The sequence below is a fragment of the Malus domestica genome, chromosome 17, assembly GCF_042453785.1.
Source record: "Malus domestica chromosome 17, GDT2T_hap1".
Lineage (NCBI taxonomy): Eukaryota > Viridiplantae > Streptophyta > Magnoliopsida > Rosales > Rosaceae > Malus > Malus domestica.
Genome location: NC_091677.1, coordinates 26395423 through 26417439, shown reverse-complemented (window position 1 = coordinate 26417439; position 22017 = coordinate 26395423). Strand labels below are relative to the sequence as shown.

At 34.1% G+C, this 22017-nt stretch overlaps 3 protein-coding genes across 5 annotated transcripts; 2 read left to right on the top strand and 1 right to left on the bottom strand.

The window, feature by feature from the left end:
* The first annotated feature begins 11950 nt into the window (after nucleotides 1–11950).
* LOC114822473 (protein FAR1-RELATED SEQUENCE 6-like) lies at nucleotides 11951–15095 on the top strand. 2 transcript variants are annotated; one of them, XM_029096846.2, is made up of 2 exons: nucleotides 11951–12181; nucleotides 12940–15095. In XM_029096846.2, the coding sequence occupies exon 2, from the start codon at nucleotides 12940–12942 to the stop codon at nucleotides 14941–14943; it is 2004 nt and encodes a 667-aa protein (XP_028952679.2). In that variant the 5' UTR covers nucleotides 11951–12181; the 3' UTR covers nucleotides 14944–15095. The 2 variants fall into 2 exon arrangements, with proteins under 2 accessions (XP_028952679.2, XP_070673391.1); XM_070817290.1 differs by having other exon boundaries at nucleotides 12015–12181; nucleotides 13031–15095.
* A 961-nt stretch (nucleotides 15096–16056) lies between these two features.
* Nucleotides 16057–18947, top strand: LOC139193714 (protein FAR1-RELATED SEQUENCE 6-like). Its single transcript, XM_070817289.1, has 2 exons — nucleotides 16057–16402; nucleotides 16782–18947. The coding sequence occupies exon 2, from the start codon at nucleotides 16825–16827 to the stop codon at nucleotides 18829–18831; it is 2007 nt and encodes a 668-aa protein (XP_070673390.1). The 5' UTR covers nucleotides 16057–16402; nucleotides 16782–16824; the 3' UTR covers nucleotides 18832–18947.
* On the bottom strand, nucleotides 18841–21705 carry LOC114822604 (uncharacterized). Of its 2 annotated transcripts, none has more exons than XM_029097325.2 (3): nucleotides 21573–21705; nucleotides 19479–20496; nucleotides 18841–19212 (listed from the first exon to the last, which is right to left on the bottom strand). In XM_029097325.2, the coding sequence occupies exon 2, from the start codon at nucleotides 20449–20451 to the stop codon at nucleotides 19492–19494; it is 960 nt and encodes a 319-aa protein (XP_028953158.1). In that variant the 5' UTR covers nucleotides 20452–20496; nucleotides 21573–21705; the 3' UTR covers nucleotides 18841–19212; nucleotides 19479–19491. The 2 variants fall into 2 exon arrangements, with proteins under 2 accessions (XP_028953158.1, XP_028953159.1); XM_029097326.2 differs by having other exon boundaries at nucleotides 18841–19204.
* Between the last annotated feature and the right edge of the window lie 312 nt (nucleotides 21706–22017).

The following is a 22017-nucleotide window of genomic DNA, read 5'->3' as shown; positions in this document are numbered from 1 at the left end:
ATTTGGCATGGACAAAGCTTATCCACTCAACACGCCAATGTTCGTTCGTTCTCTGGACATTAAGAAAGATCCATTCGGTCCAAAAAAAGATGATGAAATGATCCTTGGTCCAGAAGCACCATATCTGAGTGCAGTAGGTGCTTTGTTGTATTTAGCACAATGTACTAGACCAAATATAGCTTTTTCAGTCAACTTGTTAGCCAAGTATAGCTCTGCTCTAACAATCCGTAATTGGAAGGGTGTCAAAGATGTATTGCAATACCTTCGTGGGACAACAGACATGGGTCTCTTCTACTCAAAGAACTCCACAAATGACCAAGTCCTTGTTGGATATGCAGATGCTGGTTTCCTCTCTGATCCGCATAAAGCTCACTCACAAACTGGATATGTGTTTAAGAATTGAGATATAGCAATCTCATGGCGCTCAACAAAGCAAACATTAGTTGCTACATCTTTAAATCATTCAGAAATACTTGATTTACATGAAACAAGTCGTGAATGTTCTTGGTTAAGATCAATGATCCATCATATCCGGAATTCATGTGGTCTAACTTCAAAGACAAACACTCCAACTGTCATTCATGAAGATAATGCAGCCTGTGTTGCCCAAATGAAGGAAAGATTCATCAAGGGTGATTAGACTAAACACATATCTCCCAAGTTTTTCAATGCATATGAGCTCCAAAAGGCTAAAGTTATTGAAGTCAAACAAATCCGTTCTAATGAAAATATGGCAGATTTGTTCACCAAATCTCTACCAAAATGCACGTTTCAGAAGTTAGTGCAAAGTATCGGATTACATCGACTTACCAAACAGCTATATTTGGAGAAGGCGGAATCAGGGGAGATATATATCAGGGGGAGCATCCATGATACATGTATGTTGTACTTTTTTTCCTTCAATTAGGATTTTTCCCATTGGGTTTTTCCTATCAATGTTTTAACGAGGCAACATAAGCATATTTAACACTACATCAACAATCCAAGTAAAGTTGTACTCTTTTTCTTTCGCTATGATTTTTTCCCACTGGGTTTTTCCAAGCAATGTTTTAATAAGGCAACTGATGTTGATATGTATGCATCCAAGGAAGAGTGTTGAAAATGATGGTGGGTAGTGAATGCCCACAGTGCCTTTGGTAAAGTTTTTCAATGCCCTCACAGATTGGTTTTCAACATTGGCATTGTTATACACACACCTTTTCAATGCCCATAAAAATTGGAATCGACTTGGGAAACAAAAAAGAACGTATTTTCAAAGTTGAGGGTTGTAAGTTTCAAAATGTAATAATACGAGTTGCTCTATAAATAGAGCACTCGACTGCAATCAAAATATACAGAAAGAAAGAAAGATCAATAACAACATCTCTTCCTCCATCTTTATTTGTTATCCTCTTGTGCTATCGTTTCAGTGTGAAATTTTACACCTGCTTCGCTCCATTCACTAAAAAGGTTATCCCTCTAACTTTTACATATTTATAACACAACCAAACTTTTAATGTATTTTTTACGCACTGTACAACTCCCGTAGGTTTCGCATGCTTAAAATCTAAAAGACTATTTGTGATAAAAACTATTTTTTTTTTACCTAATTGCTTTGAAGCCTTGATTTTTTATTTTTGTTTGGAGGAAATTGATGCCATGAAAGGAAAGAAAAACTTATTGGTGGTTAAAATTGTGGGAAAACTAACCAAAAGCCCTAAAAAGTTTCCTTTTAATCATCAGGACAAAAGTTTTCAAAAATACCGATGCTACCCTTCAAACATCTGTACAAAATTGGCCAAGTATTCAGTAAAATTCACATGGTCTTCACCAAAGAATACATCTAAAAGAAGAAAAATGAGGACTGACACTTTCAAAAAACATTTGAATGTAAAAGTTAAAGTGGCAAACATTGCAGCAGCCAAGATAACATGGATTCACATGACCTTCATTAAAGAAAAGACAAGTTAACCAGCTTTTAGAAACAGTGTGCAACTATTTAAAAAGTTGTAAATATATGAAAAATTATTTTGTTGTTTAGGAATTTGGTTTTGTATATAAGGGAGCTTTTCCTCCCATGCAGAACACGAAACAACTCAGCAGAGACACACCATCCTTTAATCCTTATACACTCAAGTATCCAAAACCTTCTTAGCATCCTTTGTAGACATTTCTTTGTAAACACTTCTCTTTGTAAACATACTATATATCAATAAAAATTCAAGTGTACAGATTCAAGTAATCTCCAAGTTTTACTTTCTACTCCAGAAAAGAATCATCATCAAATTGTTGAACTCAGAACTTAAAATATGTATTTGGATTGATGAGTGATTAATTTTTCAGCTACAATGCTAACCCTATGTTATATACAGCAGGTGATTTTGGCAAACGTGCTAGAAGATATGGAAGAAGTCGTTTAACAGTATTGAAGGCGATATACCATAAACACAAGGTGCAGAATCTTAGACTAGATGTTTCTTTCTCTCTTTCCTTTTACGTTGCATTAGAATGGATCAAACGATTGCCTACCATAATCCTACACTTCTTCCTGATCCTCCTTCACGCTTAGCGTAACTCGAAGAAGGGCTTTAGACGTTTCTGTAAGGTAGTTGAGCTGACGTTTCTTCGTCTCTGCACTCTTCTTAGCTTCTTCCGTTGTAATTTGAAGATTGTGGTACTACTCTTTTGAACCCTTGTATATTGAAGATTGAGGATTGTTGTGGATTGTTGTTGGATCATTACCTTTGCTGCTTCTCTTGTTATCCATCTATTTATTTTTATTTTGAAAAAAAAATAATGTTCCAAATAATAGAAATGAAAATAGTTCTTATAACAAAAAAAAGTTCGCATTTGCTAAAAAATTCTATTGATTGGCAAAAGTGAATTATTTGCCTACAAGCACCAAATTACTCTTGCATTTACTTTTTTTCTTTTTCTTTGGATTACAAGCGATATTCTAAACTAATTTATTAAACTAAAAAGTGGAGGAGGGTTGAACAGAAAAAGCCCAACCAAACTTTTAATGTATTTTTTACGTACTGTACAACCCCCGTAGGTTTTGCTTGCTTAAAATATAAAAGACTATTTGTGATAAACATTTTTTTTTTTTACCTAATTGCTTTGAAGCCTTGATTTTTTACTTTTGTTTGGCGGAGATTGATGTCATGAAAGGAAAGAAAAACTTATTGGTGGTTAAAATTTTGGGAAAACTAACCAAAAGCCCCAAAAAAGTTTCCTTTTAATCATCAGGACAAAAGTTTTCAAAATTGTCGATGCTACCCTTCAAACATCTATACAAAATTGGCCAGATATTCAATAAAGTTCACGTGCTCTTCACCAAAGAATACATCCAAAAGAGGAAAAAGGAAGACTGACACTTTCTGAAAACATTTGAATGCAAAAGTTAAGGTGGTAAACATTGCAGCAGCCAAGACAACATTGATTCACATGACCTTCATTAAAGCAAAGACAAGTCAGCCAGCTTTCAGAAACAGTGCTGACAGCTTTCAAAAACAGTGTGTTGTCACTATTTAAAAAGTTGTAAATAGATGAAAAGTTATTTTGTTGTTTAGAAATTTGGTTTTGTATATAAGGGAGTTTTTCCTCCCATGCAGAACACGAAACAGCTCAGCAGAGACACACCATACTCACACCATCCTTCAATCCTCATACACTCAAGCATCCAAAACCCTCCTAACATCCTTTGTAGACATTTCTTTGTAAACACTTCTCTTTGTAAACATTCTATATATCAATAAAAGTTCAAGTGTACAGATTTAAGCAATCTCCAAGTCTTAAGTAAGTTTTTTTTTTCTTTATTTAGTGTGTTTGTTTAATTAAACTTCTAGTCCAAAACAGGGAAACACTATTGTAGTTATATTATTAACCTGCTAAATTGAGGATCTTACTTTATTCGAGCACTCTGTTATAGTTGAATGCTTGCCATATAAATAACTGGACATTAATCAGGGTACCTCTGAGTTCAGCCGTTAAGGCCTTATACTTGTATTGTGAGTGGTCGTCATGCTGAAACATGTCGAGTTCCATATGCAAGGTTTTATGTCTAGTTTGTTATAATATTCATTCGACTATTTAACCGGGTCTGCTATCTGAATTTGGTATCAGAGCCAAGTTTAGCATTTTAATAGTATAATTATAATAGTAAAGTACCTTAAGGACGAAAGTCATTGACACAACTGATATCACACTTGTTTATTTTGTATGAACAACATATATTATTGTCCTTGTAGACCTTGTCAACCACAACCACCAGGTATTTATTGCCCCAGACATCCAACTATAACTAGCATAAAGAGAAGATTAGCATACATATCTAAAAGAATTAGCAGGACATTGAAGAAGCAAAAGTTTTATCTTTGTTATCTTGAACATCCTTCATTTATTAATAAATATAATAATTCAGAAATGTATCATAAAGTTTTAGAAGCAAAAAGAGCAACAGATTAAGTTTTAGAGACCCTGAGAGAAGAAAGAGAGTTTCTAAGAAGCCAGTTAGCCGTCACTTTAGAGAAAGGTAGACTGTAGTTTATGATAGATTACATTAATTTAGAAATTAGTGAACCTCAAAAAAGAAAGATAACCTGAGACTAAAATAGTTTAGTTTGTTATTTTCCATTGAGAAAGCATAATCATATTTTGCATAGTGAAGAAAATCCACAAGCCAATAGTATTATAGATCTTATTATTAGTCAAGCAAAAAATATAAAATTAGAAAATAATAAGCATAATCATTTGCTAAACTAGTTGTTAGAGCATTTTCAGAAAAATTCCATAAAAACAATTAGACAAAATTTAGATTATATTACATCTCAGTTAGAAGATAATAATAAAAATATTCAAAGGTTTCCTAGCAAAAGAGAGATAAAAGATTTATTGACCTCATAGGTGGTAAGCTTAATCAAGTAGAATTTAGATCATTAGAAATAGTTGAGCAGTTAAAATTAGAAGTTCAAAAAATTCAATTAGTGCAAAAATATTTGAGTGAATAAGTAGATAAGTTGAATAATAAAATAGATAGATTATTAGTTTAATGACTGATTCTAGAACTAGCAGAAAATATATCCAAGCTTTGAAAGAAATTAATAAGTTAGATAAAGAACTAGTAGGTTTAACAGATTTTTCAACACAATAAATGGGGGCAGCCTCTCCATAAATGGGGGTAAGGCTAGCCGACATTCACCTCTCCCAGACCCTGCGTAAATCGGGAGCCTTGTGCACTGGGTACGACCTTTTTTTTATTCAATTAATTTTAAGTTTCGCTAAGAAATTAGATCAAGTTGAAGAACAAATAGTAGAAATAAACCAAGTTTTACATAAAGCATTTCATCACTTCCACCATCTTTGTTAGAAAAATTAGAAAATTTAACTTTAAGTGCAAATAATCATATTAGAAGACCTAAGATAAATCATTTTGATAATAGAAAATGGAACTCATTAGGTGAAAAGGAAAAGAAGTAGTTAGAGCTGAAGATATTTACCCAGATGAAGAAGAAGCACAAGAATTTATTAGAAGAGGTTTTGAGAGAACACAAAAAATTAAATATAATTTGTATTAATTAGGTTTATTTGAAAATAGAAGCAGTAAATAGTATCGTCAACATGAAATTAGTTGTATTGATAAAGAAGTTACACTCAATTTAATTAGTAAAGAAGCAGTTACTCATTTAAGAAAATCACATTTCAGTCAAATTCAAATAGGAACAATATTAATTGGAATAGCATGATTAAACAGAGCACAAGTAGGCACAAAAGCTTTAGTATACATATATGATGATAGATGGGATAATCACCAACAAGCAGCAATAGCAACAACTGAAATAGATTTAAGTTCAAACTTAGCAGTCATAGTATGTATTCCAAATTATGTTATGACAATTAATGAATTTAGTAAATATATTAAAGTGAGCATAAAAACAAAAAATTATAATATGAAAGGAGAGTATAAAATTTTGTGTATTAGCTTAATGTATATTGGTATAGTATTTGATAAATATAATCATAAGTTTAATTTAGAATTTCAAAATTTAGTTCAAACATTTGATAGTAAACATGTAAATATGATAGAAGCAAAACCCGTAGATAATAACTTTTTAGAAGAAACTCAGTAAACCTTACTTAATTTACAAGTAACAAGAAATAAACAACCAGATAGAGTACAAATATATGAAACTAGTACAGGTAAAGCAACAATCAGATTTAGTAATTACAAACAACTAGAAAAAATAGAAGAGGATGAAAGTGAAATTGAAAATGAGAGTATTCATATGACTTTTGATAATTTAGATATTAATTTAGTTGAGCAAAATTTTGATCATATTGTAGATAAGCTTATAGAAGGTATTAATCATTTAGATGAAGAACAATATTTAGAAAAATATAAGACATATGATTTAGGACAACATAGAATTTCAGATGAAGAGATGAAAAAATTAATCTTAGAAATAGGAGTAAAACATATTTTAGGACCAAAAGAATATAATAATTTATTAGAATTGAAAGCAGAACATAATCCAGCAGAAGAAAGTAGTACATCAGGAGTAAAAAATCCATGATACAGGGTAGAACTGATCAACAATTTTTTAGACCAACAAATGAACAATATAATGAAAAAGCAAGAGTAGATTACATAGAAGAAAGTATGATAAAACCACCTAGAGAAAATAGGATTCCATATTTGAGAGGGTTAGAACAAATTAATATAGCAGGAAATATATTAAATTTAGATAATGTAGATCCACAAGATTGGGAAAGAACTATTGAGAGATGGGAGAAGTATTGCATACATGCAGTATTAATGTTAGATTTTAATAATTCACAAAATATGTTAGATTACTTAGAGCATACTTTAGATGGTTTAGTTTTTTGTTATTTTCAGTCATGGAAAGTTCAAAATCCAGAACAGCATCAGGTAGCTAAAACACATTTTAATATTGATGGTTTTGTTACTTTGATTAAACAAAAATTTTTGGATCATAATAAGTTATATTACAGAAGCGAACAAAAACAAATCAGAGCAATTAGAAATTTAGAACAATTACAAATTTGTGATTTACAGTATATAGCTGATTATACTATAAATTTCTTTAAATATTTAAGAAGAACAAGTAGAATTAGTGATATTTATTAGATACTTATATGACAAAAATAAAATGACTAATAGGATAAAAGATTTGGAATAAATGGCAAAAGCATCCAAAGAAAAATGATATTGCAATAGGACCTAGAATTACATGTATATGATATACTTAGACAAGAGTGTAGTCAAATAAAAGTTAAGAAACAAATTAGGAAGCAATTTTACATGAGTTGTAAAAATATAGATTTACCACAACAGTATGGTTGTCATAAGAAAAATATGTACAAAAAATATACAAAAAGAAATATAAGTCATACAAACTATACAAACAGTATAAGAACTTTAGCATAAGACCTTCAAGAACATATAGGAAGAGAAAATGCATTCCAAAACAATTTAGGAAAAGAAGTGGCAGACCTTGAATTAGAAAATATAAAACGCCAAAAAATAAGAGTAGTTGTAAATATTATTCATGTGGAGAAGTTGGACACATTAGACCTAAATGTCCAAAATTAGGAAAACATTTGAGAGAAAAAGTACATTTGATGGAGTTGTTTAAGTTAGAAGAAGATAAAGATATACAGTCAATATATAGTTTAGATGACTTAAGTGATAATGCAAGTATTTATAGTATTGAAAGTATAAATATGATAGATTCAGACTCAGAAGATTCAAGTAGTTTAAATAGTGATTTAGAAGAATATATGTGTGCATTCATAGAAAAACAACATGAAGAATAGTACAAATACATTAATTTAGGTTGATCAGAAAAATTTCATAAGTGTAGTAAATTAGTTGCAAATAAATACAATAATACATATTCAATATTGTGTGAAAAGTATTATAGTAATAAGTTATTTGAAATTAATTCAATAGAATCATAAGAAAGTACTGAAATATTAGGATATACTTTTCATAGTATAGAAAAACCAAAAAAATAGTTCTTTGATTACCATAAATTATGAAATAGAATTAGCAAAAGAACACAAAATACAAACAACAGCTATGATAGATACATGGAGTACAAAGAGTGTCTTAAGAGAATAGTTAGTACCAGAAAAATATAAACAAAAATTAGCAAAATCAGTGAGAATAGCACAGTTTGATGAGAAACCAGTTTATTTAACACATTGTATTAATAATGAGTCTATTAAAGTAGAAAAACAACAATTTAATTTACCATTAACATTTGTTTCACCAGTAGGATCATACCCATTCATTTTAGGTTTAAATTTTTTGAAAAGTTTACAAGGTTTTTTATTTATGAATCCTAACATAACATTTTTCAAAAGAGGCATTACAATAACTGATCAAAGTAATATTGTAGAAGCATACAAAAGCATAAATATAGAATAATCTAGTAGTCAAGATAATTATTATTTAGAAAACTCAAAAGAAAATGATGGGTATAATAATATAGAAAAGTTTGATGAAGAAATATTTGAACATGAATATCCGATTTTAAAAGAATGAACCTATATAGAAATATTACAGTTACATAAACCTAAGAGTTTAGAAGAATTATTACCATTAGCAGAACAAACTAGAATTATAGGAGAAACCTACAGTTACATTGGAGTAAAAATAAAATACTAGCAAAATCAGATATAATTAATCCAGATTTAACCATAAAGACAGTTGACATGCCTTGTAGTTTATTAGATAAATAAGAGTTTGAGCAGCAAATAAAAGAGTTGTTAAATTTAAAAGTAATTAGACCATCTAAGTCTAGACATAGATCGGCAACATTTATTGTGAGAAAACATTCAGAACTAAAGAGAGGTAAGGCTGGAATAGTTTATAATTACAAGAGATTAAATAATAATACATATGAAGATAGTTATAAGTTATCAAATAAGGATGAACTTATAAATAAAATTCAAGAAAGTAAATATTTTAATAAATTTGATTGTAAATCAGGATTTTAGCAAATACAATTAGTAGAAGAATCAATTGAGTAAACTGCTTTTACATGTCCAGAATGACATTTTGAGTGGCTTGTTATGCCATTTGGACTTTAAAATGCTCCATCAATCTTTCAAAGATGGATCAAATTTTCAAGAAATATGGTAATTTTTGTAGTGTTAATGTAGACGATATTTTAGTACATAGTAAGAATAGAAATGAACATAGAAAGCATTTAGAGATAGTTTTACAAGAATTTATCAATAATGGAATTGTGATTAGCAAAAATAAAATAGCATTAGAAAAGTAAGATATAGAATTTTTAGGAATGTATATCAAGTCAAGTACAATACAATTATAAGATCATATAGCTAAAAATATCTTAGAATTTCCAGATAAGTTAGAAGATAAAAAATAATTACAAGCATTTTTAGGATTGTTGAATTATGCAATAAATTTTATCCCTGATTTAGGAAAAAAAAATAGCAGTATTGCATAGTAAAACTAGCAAAACAGGACAAAAATATTTTAATAATGAAAATATTAAATTAGTTCAAAATATAAAGAAAGAAATTACTTAACTTAAGCCATTAACATTACCATTAGATGATAGTTACAAACAAGTTGAAACATATGCTTCATCATTAGGATATGCATGTATACTATACCAGAAAAAGCACAAAGAGTCACCAAAGTATGACGAACAAGTTTGTAGATATTCATCAGGAACATTTAGTGATGTACAGTCAAGATTACCATCAACAGATTTAGAAATTTTAGGGATAATTAATTCACTTGAGGCATTCACTTTATTTTTACATAATGAAGTATTTACTATTAGAACATATTGTCAAAATATAGTTTCTCATTATAACAAAATACATGTTAATAAACAGGTAGCCTGAAGATGGATTAATTTTGTTGATTCAATTACAGGAAATGATTTTAAACCATTGTTGAACATATAAAAGGTAATAACAATACATTAGCTGATATCTTATCAAGATTAATTTGTCGAACATGAATGAAATATCGTGGACCATCATCTTCAAATAGCACAAGACCACAAAGCAGAAGAGTATCTTTAAATAGCATAATGATGCACCATGGACCTCCACCATTCAATGGATTCCAAAATAGCATAATCAAATCAGCATCACCACTAGTATCCATTTTCAACTTTAATGATAATATTTTTGAAGGAATCAAAAATCCAACTATGAGATATAGACCAAGAGTACCAGGACTTTCTGATAAGCAACATGTTCTCTTAGATAATTTTTGGAATATCCAAATCAAACAGCCAAGCATGAAGTTAGGTCATGAAAAATTAATTAGAGTCTTAGAACAAGAGTTTGATAATTTTAATTTTAATTTCCATCAAATTCAGCATCATATTCATTTTCTTGAGCACCACTTTCAAGTCATTTCTAGATACCATGAGTTATTACTTAGTAAGTTTATCAAAATAAACTAAGAATTCTAATCTTTTAGAATGCAGCAAAATGCAAGTAAATTCTGAAAAGAGAATTGAAAATAGGTTTAGAAATTAATCAACATAAGAATAAAGAAAAAGAGGTTATTGAACCCATAGTTTAAGAGGCTAATGAGTCCATAGAAGATTAAGATTGAGCTCTTAGAAGAAGACATTGAAATGGAACAGCATCATAATAATGAGTAGTATCAGCATCTGAGTGACAAAGAAAAACAAGAAAAATATGAAAAGTTTCTTAGGAATTTACCTTTAGACTTAATCATAGATGATACCCTATTAGAAGAAATTTCAAAAGCAAAATTAAGAATAATGCCACCAGATATGCAAAATGAGATCCTGAGTAAAGCATCACAATCCATGAAAGAGTTACAATTACAATGTGCTTTGTATCAGTCCATCTTTGATTCAAAACTAGGGATGAATATTATTACAAAGATGTATCCACCATGTTTTTGTGATAATACAGAGAGTTTTATTTGTAAACTAGAGGTTAATATAGTTGTAGCCAAGATTAACATGAGAGATTTTAGACCATGACATTTTAGCTATGAGCATCAGAAAAGGCATAATGTAGTGGAGGTTACCCCAGCCTTACTATTAGAGTTTTGCTATCTTGATAAAATATTCATTAACCATATTTCCCAACTAGAATTTTTTTCCTGAAAAACTTATAAAAGTAGCAGGAGATTATCTACAAAAGTTGAAAGAAATTTGCATAAGTTTTATTAGTAGTCCTCCAGATTGATATGTACATATGCATAAGGAGAAAACTAGGCATATAGCCATGATTAATGAAGAGTCTTTTAGACTATCCCCTATCTCTCCACACAAGTGGACTCCTTCATACAAACATATTTTAAAATTTCGAGGGATCCAAATGTTAGTATTAGATGAGTTTGAAGATTTTAGGTATGATATGGTATTAGTAGGAGAAAAAGAAGAAATGTATATTTATAGTATGTCAAAAGCCCATCATTAGGCATACTGGAAGCCTCAAAAATTCAAAGGAGAAACATAAGATATGTATTATAAGGTGAAAGAAGATAGAGAAAGATGCATAGCTAGTAGAAGGCAATGAATAGTACTGGAACAATTTGACAGAAGAAGTGTTGCATAACATTAACAACATGATGAAAGCATGAAGAGCTGACAACAAATTAACATAAGTTGAATAGCATTATGTAAAATAATGTATTTCCAGACAGAAATGTCAACATCATTAGGGATCCCGCTGCAACAATAAAATAATAGCATAAGAGTAAATAAAGAAAAAAGTTTGATTAATTATGAATTTTTCATACGCAAAATGTTCTTTTGATTAAAAATAATATCATACCCTTTTTGTTAAAACTCTCTAAAATTTTCTTTTTCAAACCCATAGCATCTCAAGTTTAAACGACGTCTTTCCTTTTAATGTAAAATATCGCTCGTAAAAAAAAAAGCGAATTTTTATTAACTAGGCCCTGCTATGACGTGTCGAAGACTAAAAGATACATCTCCACTTGTATTTCACACCTGAGATGAAGGGGAGACCACCCCAAGTGTAAGAAAACGAAATGCAGGGGAATCCAAACCCCAGAAACAAAATTCTCCTTCGCTTCGACCAGTGAAAAAAGAAGCAGAGTAATTCAGCGCTCTTGTTACAGGCGGACCGGCGAAACCGTTGGCTCGCGGGTTTGTGGATCTTCTCTTTCCGGTCCGAACCCGTAAGTACTCTCGACCAATTGCTCAGGATTTTGTTGTCAATTGCTCGTATTAATTAATTTGAATTTATTGTCGCAGCTTTCTTAGGGTTTGGATTTTGAGTCAAAATCTTCAAGTTTTTGGGAGGAATTTTAGGAGTTGTATGCTTGCAATTTTCTGTTTGGTTCAGTAGAAATTGAGATAAAAAGTTGAAAATTTTGAAGTTTAAGAGGACAAAATGGTTGTTTTGAGCTGTTTTGAGTGTAGGATTGAGTATTGAACTCAGACTTAATTATGTATTTGGTTTGAGTATTTGATTAAATTGAAAATTTTGTTCATATCTTCCATTGTTTTGCTTTCCTGGGTTTTGTGTGATGCGAATGGGGCTTTCGCATAATATGAAGACAAAGTTTAAATTTGTCAGGTAGAAATTGATTGTTTTAAGTCCCCTTTGGGTATAGAGAATGATATAGTTGGTAAAAATTATGGTAAAGTTTCAAACTTTGTTTGACAGTTTCTTTTCGTAAGCAATTTTGTGATAACATGACTTTTGACGGTTAAAGTGAGTACGTATTTGTTTGCTCTAGTGATGGTTTGATCATTAGTTGTATTTGGATTGTTGGCTGGATGGTGTTTTATGTTCGCCGGATATCAATTTTACACAATTATTTTTTATAAAATTAAAGATTAATTTACTCTTTTTGTGAAAGTTGGTCTATTTATTCTAAATTTCTTGGTAAATGGTATATGGGATTTTTGTAAGGGTTCACTTGTCTTTCAGATGGAAGTAGCCTCTCTTGACAGTGAGCAAGTACCGGATGGTGAGTGCAATGAGATCATAACTGATGGAGATGGTGTTTTGACTGAATCAGATGTTCAAAATGGTGTCATTGAAGGAAGAAAGGAATTTGTTTCACCTGCAGTGGGAATGGAGTTTGAGTCTTATGATGATGCTTATAATTATTACAACTGCTATGCTAAGGAAGTGGGATTTCGTGTTAGAGTGAAGAATTCATGGTTTAAGAGGAACAGCAGAGAGAAGTATGGTGCCGTGCTTTGTTGCAGCAGCCAGGGTTTCAAAAGAATTAAAGATGTGAACCGTTTGAGGAAGGAAACGAGAACTGGATGTCCTGCAATGTTAAGGATGAGATTAGTGGACTCCAAAAGGTGGAGGATACTTGAAGTTACACTTGAGCATAACCATTTGCTGGGTGCTAAAATGTACAAATCGATTAACAAGATGGGAAGTGGAACTAAAAGGAAGTCACAGTCAAGTTCAGATGCAGAAAAACGAACAATTAAGTTGTACCGAGCACTTGTAATAGATTCAGGGGGCAATGGGACCTCAAATTCGAGTATAGCAGATATCAGGACTTTTTCTGATCATCCGGATCAGTTGAACCTTAAAAAAGGTGATACACAAGCAATCTATAATTACCTTTGCCGAATGCAGTTGACCAATCCTAACTTCTTTTACTTGATGGATTTTAATGATGACGGGCTGCTAAGGAATGTGTTCTGGATTGACGCTAGGTGCAGGGCAGCATGTGGTTATTTTGGTGATGTGATATACTTTGACAACACATATTTGTCAAACAAGTATGACATCCCACTTGTGGCGTTTGTAGGGATCAATCACCATGGCCAGGCAGTATTGCTTGGTTGTGCTCTACTTGCTGGGGAGACAACGGAATCTTATACTTGGTTGTTCAAAGCTTGGCTTACATGTGTATCAGGACATTCTCCACAAACCATTATTACTGACAGGTGCAAGGCTTTGCAGAGTGCAATTGCAGAAGTATTTCCAAGATCTCATCATCGTTTTGGTTTATCACACATCATGAAGAAAATTCCAGAAAAACTGGGAGGGTTGCGCAACTATGATGCCATCAGGAAGGCATTGACTAAAGCAGTTTATGAAACTCTGAAGGTGATCGAATTCGAAGCAGCCTGGAGGTTCATGATTCAGCGTTTTGGAGTCGGTGATCATGAGTGGCTTCGATCTTTATATGAAGAACGGTTTTGGTGGGCTCCTGTTTATTTGAAAGAGACATTTTTTGCTGGAATGGTGGCTGCACGTCCGGGTGAAGCCTTAAGTCCATTTTTTGACAGATATGTACACAAACAAACTCCACTGAAAGAATTTCTTGATAAGTATGAACTGGCTCTCCAAAAGAAGCATAAGGACGAAGCTCTTGCAGATATCGAGTCAAGAAGCGCGAGTCCCACATTGAAAACAAGATGTTCCTTTGAGTTACAGCTTTCAAAAGTTTACACTAGAGAAATATTCGAGAAGTTCCAATTTGAAGTGGAGGAGATGTATTCTTGTCTTAGCACTACACAGTTACATGTTGATGGGCCAATCATAATATTCTTGGTCAAGGAGCGTGTTGTCGTCGAGGGAAATAGGCGAGAGATAAGAGATTATGAAGTCCTGTACAACAGAACAGCAGGTGAGGTTCGTTGCATTTGCAGCTGCTTTAACTTTTACGGGTATTTATGTCGGCATGCATTGTGTGTGCTTAATTATAACGGGGTAGAGGAGATCCCTTCGAAGTACATTTTGTCGCGATGGAAGAAGGATTACAAGCGTTTATATATTCCAGATCAAGGGTCCAGTAATGTTGACGCCACCGACCGCGTGCAATGGTTCAATCAGTTGTATAGAAGTGCCTTGCACATTGTAGAGGAAGGTGTGATTTCTCTTGACCATTACAAAGTAGCATTGCAAGCATTCGAAGAGTCGTTGGATCGGGTTCATGTCGTAGAAGACAAGCATGAATAAATTACCTGTAATGTTAAAGGTTCGAATTTTATGGAAGTAGAAGGGGTAAATGTAGGGTTATTTTCCTCCTCTGTTCCTCAACCTGTTTATGCAGTTGTAGATTCACCCTTGTTTCGGATTGTACAGTGATTGTCAAAGCGATTTTGCACATATTCTAAGCTTGCATTTTCAGGTCCTACTGAAAACACTTTACAAAGGTGAAAAGGGGAAAAGAGAGAGAACCCCTTATATGAAATCGCTTTTAATTCTTGTATGCCTATTTGGAAGCGCTTTTAGATAAAAATACAAACGTCTTTAGATTACCAAGAGCATTTTTGACAACGTTTAACATGAAAAATTAGAGCTTATTTGGGAGTGCTTGTAAAATTATTGAAAGTGCTTTTAGAGAAAATGTTTATGGGTTTCAAAATCACTTAAATGCTTTCGGTAAGAAGCACTAATTATGTGTTTTCTGTTGAAAACACTTCAAAGTGTTTTTTTTTTCTTCAGAATTCGCTTGCATTTGTACAAAATATTGGTTTTAAAAACATTTTCACAAAAAATCTTTTTAGCAATTTTAAAAGTAATTCCAAACGAGCACTTAATCAGATTAAAAGAAGCTACCAAAATGCATTTCCATTTTATTAAAAATTAATTTGCTAATAGAGTCGCCACAAAGACTTGACAAAACTAACTGCAGACTAAAGATTAAAGATAGTTAGTGTCACAAATGATGGATAGTTGACAAAACTAGCAAAGTCTTGGCATACTGCCTAATATTTCAAAGCCCTCTTGCTTCTCATAATCTCCCCTTGTTTTCACCCTTCTTGCTCTCACATATAGATGTAGGATAATTGATGGTATGTTTACGAATGAGCTCTCCACACTATTTATAGCAAATGATGTGAAGTACAAACAAAATGGCTCTGTTGGTAATTTGTTATCGATTAATTATCCACAACTTTGTTAGTAGTCCGTTATAAGTGAATCATCCATCACTTTGGTAATGGTTTATTGTAAGTAAATTATTGATGGTTTTGTCATCCACCGCCTAATTTTTCTTCTCTTTTCAATGTGTGGGTATCGGATTATTACAACAAATTACTACTTTCATCCACTGATATTTTGGGAACATTGGTGCAATGAAAGTGCTTTTGGGTGCGTTATTAGAAAATTAACAAATCATTTTTGAGGGTTCAGAGAGAAGCGAAAAGAAATATGGATGTCTAAGCCCGAAGGCAGCCCAACGAAAGAGGTCCAAACCTTGCACAAAATGCAAAACCAACGAAATCCCCACAAAGGAAAAAACTCGGCTCGCTGAGACAGAGAGATCGTCGTCTTCTCTCTAGACCAGGGAGTTTCCACCCTTACATTTTCCGTTCTTTTTCCATTTTTGCAGGTTCAGAAACAATCGCAGTTTAGAAGATGAAGATTTGAAGAAGCTGAACAAGTTCTCGTGGGAGGTGGGCACTGAATCCAGGTCCGTGTTGTGTAGGCTCAGCTGGGTTTGTAGAGTTTTTTTATTTTTTTTATTTCACCTTTTAATTAAGTTAAATTTATGTTTGCCGAATAAACTAAAGATTTGATCTTTGTTTGGTTTCTGAGAAAATGAAGGAAAATCTAGAAATGGGTTGCTGCCCTTTTCGTTTTGTAAACTTTCAAAGTGAAAAGAAAATATGGGTTGCTGAAAAATACCCAGCTGAAGCTGAATTGGTGATTCTATATATTCAAATGGTCAATGGAGGAAGCTGATTGTATTAGGAAATCTTTTGAGAGATTATTTTGCAAGAGTTGGAAAGTGGAGGGCAATGAATTTTGTAGGCTAGGATTAATAGAAATTATTTATGCTTTTTTGTTAGGGTTCGGTATCAGTTGGTGTCTTGGTTTCGTATTGGTTGGAAGATGGATGAAGTTTCACTCAACACTGAGCCTGCGGGCCAGGATGATGCTGATGAATTTGAGATTGAAGGAGACTGCGCAATGACCGATTTCATCAGTCAAACCGGCATTATTCAAGGAGAGAACCCTCTCCCGCCGGTTGTTGGAATGGAATTTGATTCGTATGAGGATGTATATTACTTCTATAATTGCTATGCCAAGCAACAGGGATTCGGGGTTAGAGTCAGCAATACATGGTACAGAAAAAGCAAGGAAAGATACAGAGGAAAGCTTAGCTGCAGTAGTGCAGGTTTCAAAAAGAAGAGTGAAGCTAATCGCCCGAGGCCAGAAACTAGGACCGGTTGTCCAGCAATGATAAAGTTTAGGTTAATGGACTCCAACAGGTGGAGAGTTATTGAAATTGAGCTTGAGCATAACCACTTGATCAGTCCAGCCAGTGTAAAATTTTATAAATCCCACAAGGCCATAGGCGTTGGAACCAAAAGAGCGTTGCAGATGGATACTTCTGAAGACGTACAAAAGATCAGGCTGTTTCGAACAGTGATCGTTGATTCTGAGGGTAATGGAAGCATGGATGGTGATGAAGGAGAATCTGGGAATAGAGTTGACTACTCCAGTCAGTTAAAGCTAAAAGAAGGAGATGCCCAAGCCGTTCAGAATCACTTTTCTCGGTTGCAATTAGTGGATCCAAACTTCTTTTACGTGGTGGATCTGAATGAGAAGGGATGCTTGAGAAATTTGTTTTGGGCTGACGCGAGGACTAGGGTTGCTTACGGTTATTTTAATGATGTGGTTTCCATTGACACGAAATGCGTGGAAAACAAATTTGAAGTCCCGCTGGTATCATTTATTGGAGTAAATCATCATGGGCAATCGGTGCTGTTAGGTTGCGGTTTAATTGCAAGTGAGACGGTTGAATCCTATACATGGTTGTTTAGAGCTTGGCTTACATGCATGATGGGACGCCCGCCGCAAGCCATCATTACTAGACAGTGCGGAACATTGCAAACTGCCATTTCTGATGTTTTCCCTAGAGCTTCTCATTGCCTTTGCTTATCACATATAATGCAAAAGGTTCCAGAAATTTTCGGAGGATTGTTCGAGTATGAAGCAGTTAAAGAATCTTTGAGTAGAGCTGTTTACTACTCTCTGAGGGTGGAAGAATTTGAAGCAGCTTGGGAGGATATGGTCCAGCACCACGGAATTAGAGATCATAACTGGCTTCAAGCGTTATATGAAGATCGAAAGCGGTGGGTTCCGGTATATTTGAGGGATATATTTCTGGCGGGGATGTTCCCGGTCCAACCAAGTGAGGTTGTCTCTTCATTCTTTGAGGAATTTCTGGATAGAGATACTCCTTTGAAGGAGTTTCTGGATAAGTATGATCGAGCTCTGCAAACGCATCATCACCTGGAAGCCTCGGCAGATTTGGATTCAAGAAACTCGAGCTATACGTTGGAATCGAGATGCTATTTTGAGCTGCAACTCTCAAAATTGTACACTAATGACATTCTAAGGAAGTTTGAAAAGGAGGTGGAAGGAATGTACTCTTGTTTTAGCACTAGTCAACTAAATGTTGACGGGCCAGTCATAACATACGTAGTGAAGGAACAAACTGAAAGTGGTGGAAATCGGAGGGAGACGAGGGACTATGAAGTTTTGTATAATCAATCTGAGATGGAGGTCCTTTGTATCTGTGGCATGTTCAACTTGCGAGGATACTTATGCAGACACGCACTGTCGGTCCTAAACCAAAACGGAGTGGAGGAAATTCCAGCTCAGTGCGTTCTTTCGCGATGGAGAAAGGACATCAAACGGAGTTACATTTTCGATCATAGCTGCAGCGGCATTGATATTAATAATCCAGTTCACAGGTATGACCATCTGTATAAATGCATAGTGCAAGTCGTGGAAGAAGGGAGGAAATCAGAAGACCGTTACAAGCTCGCACTAGGGGCGTTGGATGAGATATTGAAAAAGCTTTGTCTTACAGAGGATCCTGCCCTGTGAGACTCTGAGTGATCAAATTATGTAGAAATTGAATGGTGTAATGCATAAAATTAGGGCAGTCTGTGTGTAGCTGGAATTTTGTGTACAATATATCTATAAAAGCAATCTCTCTGCCATTTTTCTGTTGATTTTTCTTCATGAAATTCATCGTCTACTTACCCGGTGTTTGGGTGCGGAAAGAAAAACTCCGAAAAATCGGAATTTAAGCGTGGAAGTCTTTTTCCCTTGTTTGGCAACAACCCTGGAAATCAGCAAATGACATTTATCCCATTCCGAAGCACAGAAATATGGACACGAGCAATAATCTTGCAATACTCTTGGCAAGAAACTGAGCCACCACCACTCTTATCCTACGCTCACAGACGCAATGTACCTGCAATTCTGCAAAATTGGATCTTTATTTTGCCAAACATGTTGAAAGCACAAGACGTTAGATAAATCATCGAACTTAAAAGAAATTTCTTTCCATTTCATCATTTCACGATTCATAAGCACGTAGAGGGATGTGCATGCATACAGAGAAACTGATTCATACAAGGATAGCAAGTAGAGCCACTGAAACGAAAAATCACAAATCGCTTTCTCAAAGATAAGATCAAACTGTTTATTTAAACCCGAGCAGTAAAACTCAACCATGAATGGCAAACCTGCATAATTCCTTTAACCCGATCCTTGGTCAAGTACAGGAAGTCTGCAGTGTAGACTGATGGACTTATCGATTTGATGAGAACCAGGAATGAAAAATTGGAAGATCACTGTCAAGCAAGCACCTTGTGCGGCAATCCCATAGAAAGCGCAGTCCGGTTTAGCCAAGTGGCACTGAAGGCTCTTACCAAAATGCTTGACACTCACTTGCACAGATTGAGCATCACCCCTTAAAATAGCCCTTGCCGACCGAGTCTGAGCGGTCATATTTCGATCTTCAGATGGAGCATCAGCTTGCTCACCTATGACCAACAGCTTCTGAAACTCTGCACCAAGTGTGATGAGTGTTGTTGAAATCTGAATGTGTAAATCCCCATACTTGCTTATGGTAACATTGAGCAAATCACCAACATGCCTCATCCGATCCACAAAATTTTGCAACTGATTCAGATCGGGAACCTGAACCAGAGTCTGAGGCAAGTCTTGAGCTGCATCAAGAGCAGTTTGAAGTTCCAGAACCTGGGCTCTGGACAAAGGTTTTGAGATTGGTACATCCTGAATTACCGCAGATTTATAACCCTTGGTCTCGAAAGTCAGGAAAGGCAATGGTTGGGTAGAATTTGGAGGTAGTTTTTTAACCAATCTAATCTGGAGCCGGTTGGCTGTCGGACCATTTCCAAACTCAGTACATATGCTGACACTGCTACGAAGAGCACGGTGGAGAAGAGAGATGTCTACTGTAAAGGCAATGCGGTCCTCATTCTGGCTGGAGATGCGATAGTCATCAAAAAGAGCTTCTTTGCGAAACTGGGCAATGGATTGAATTCCATCACCATTAAGAAGGTTGTGGAGGAAGATAGCATGGTCTCTGTTGAGGTAGAGATGGCATATCTTTCCCATCTTGTCTAGGGCTGGTAGGAACCTCTTTTCCAAAAGATTTACACCATTCTCTGTAAGAAATGCCTTGAACTTCATCTCTTGGTGCGTGTCTGTTCTCGTCTCACTTCTCAGGAAAGATGGCTGAAGGCAAGCCAAGAAGGGGTTAGTGTATGCATTCAACACAACAAAATGTGTTTAAATTGCAATCTTAAGATAGTTCTCAAAAATATCTATTCAGACATCGTAACAATACTTCCTGTAGACCTGTCTTATCGATGAAACTGTAAATATGTTTCACAATTTTGGATATTGCCTGGATTTATTATTTATAAACAGATATGTTATCTCAGAAACTACACAGAGGAGCCCAGCAAGTAGCAACAAACTGCACAATTTCGGAAGTCTTACTGTGATATCATAGTTTGGTCAATTTAACCTCACAGATTATGAACCTTCTCCCAACTAATTGAGATTCTTTTAACACGGTACACCATTCATGGTCAGTATCAGTATCAATATACATTAAGGGCCTAGTTACAAAAATTGTCCTAGCACAAAGAAACCCATTTGCTTTCAACTAATCAGGCAGTTACAGTACAATAAATTTCTACAGAGTCCGATAAGCGCTCTTCTGCATTCTATCTTCCCCTTTTACTCCTCTTTCAATCTATCTATCGTGCATCGCACTCCAACAATATTATCTCCTTTTTCTGAATTTTACCATTATTTCTCTTCTCTTCCATGTTTAAGGGTGTCTCCATAAACTTAGCAGTAAGCACAAAATGCCCTAAAAATACATATAGCTATAATCTTATACGTAAAACAATAATAAAATCAAATAATCGTCTCAAAACCAACCGGAAGCAAAATTTCATTTTCTTAGCATAATTAATTCAGTCATGCGTCTAAGTGACTTTTAATTTGAAATTCGATTATATATCATTACAAACAAAACAGCACACCCACAGAATCAGGACAACCAAAATTATATTGAATTACTGACTGAAATGGATTTCTCTGAGGTAAGAAGCTAATACACAGATAAAGCTTCATTTATTTAGCTTCTGTTTGGGTGCTGAGAAAATTGAGCAGTTTTCGATTCTACTAGTTAGTTTCAAGGGCTAGAAATTTGAAATTTAAAGAGAAATCTATTGTTACATTTCCAAACATTTTCTAGGGAAACAAACACATACGGATTTAGAGTTTTCGAATCTAACCTTTTGGGACTTGGGATCCGTCAAAAGATGGGAGGTTCCGCAGTCACCGCTGCCGCTGGACTCCGAGAGACTGGAGGGACTGGACTGGCCTGGCGCCAAAGCTCCTGGTAATTTATATAGGGCTTCTAGCGACAAGTCGTTTTGGATATTGACGAGTAAATGTCGTTGTTAATTTTAAATATGATTACAAATTAGATGGAAACGACACAGAGGAACAATCTTCTCAAAGCAGCTCTAAGAAAGGTCGGAATAGTTTAAAGGTACTTAGCAAGTGCTTGATGAGATTACAGAAGTTAACTTTAAGAGGAGAAAGTTAAAAACTTTTAAAAATTTTGATACGTGTAACACACTGTGTCAAACTCTAATAACAATGTAACAAAATCACAATATAACATGAGGTCATCCATCACTTTTGTATTAGAAAACTGCACATAATGATGTGTGT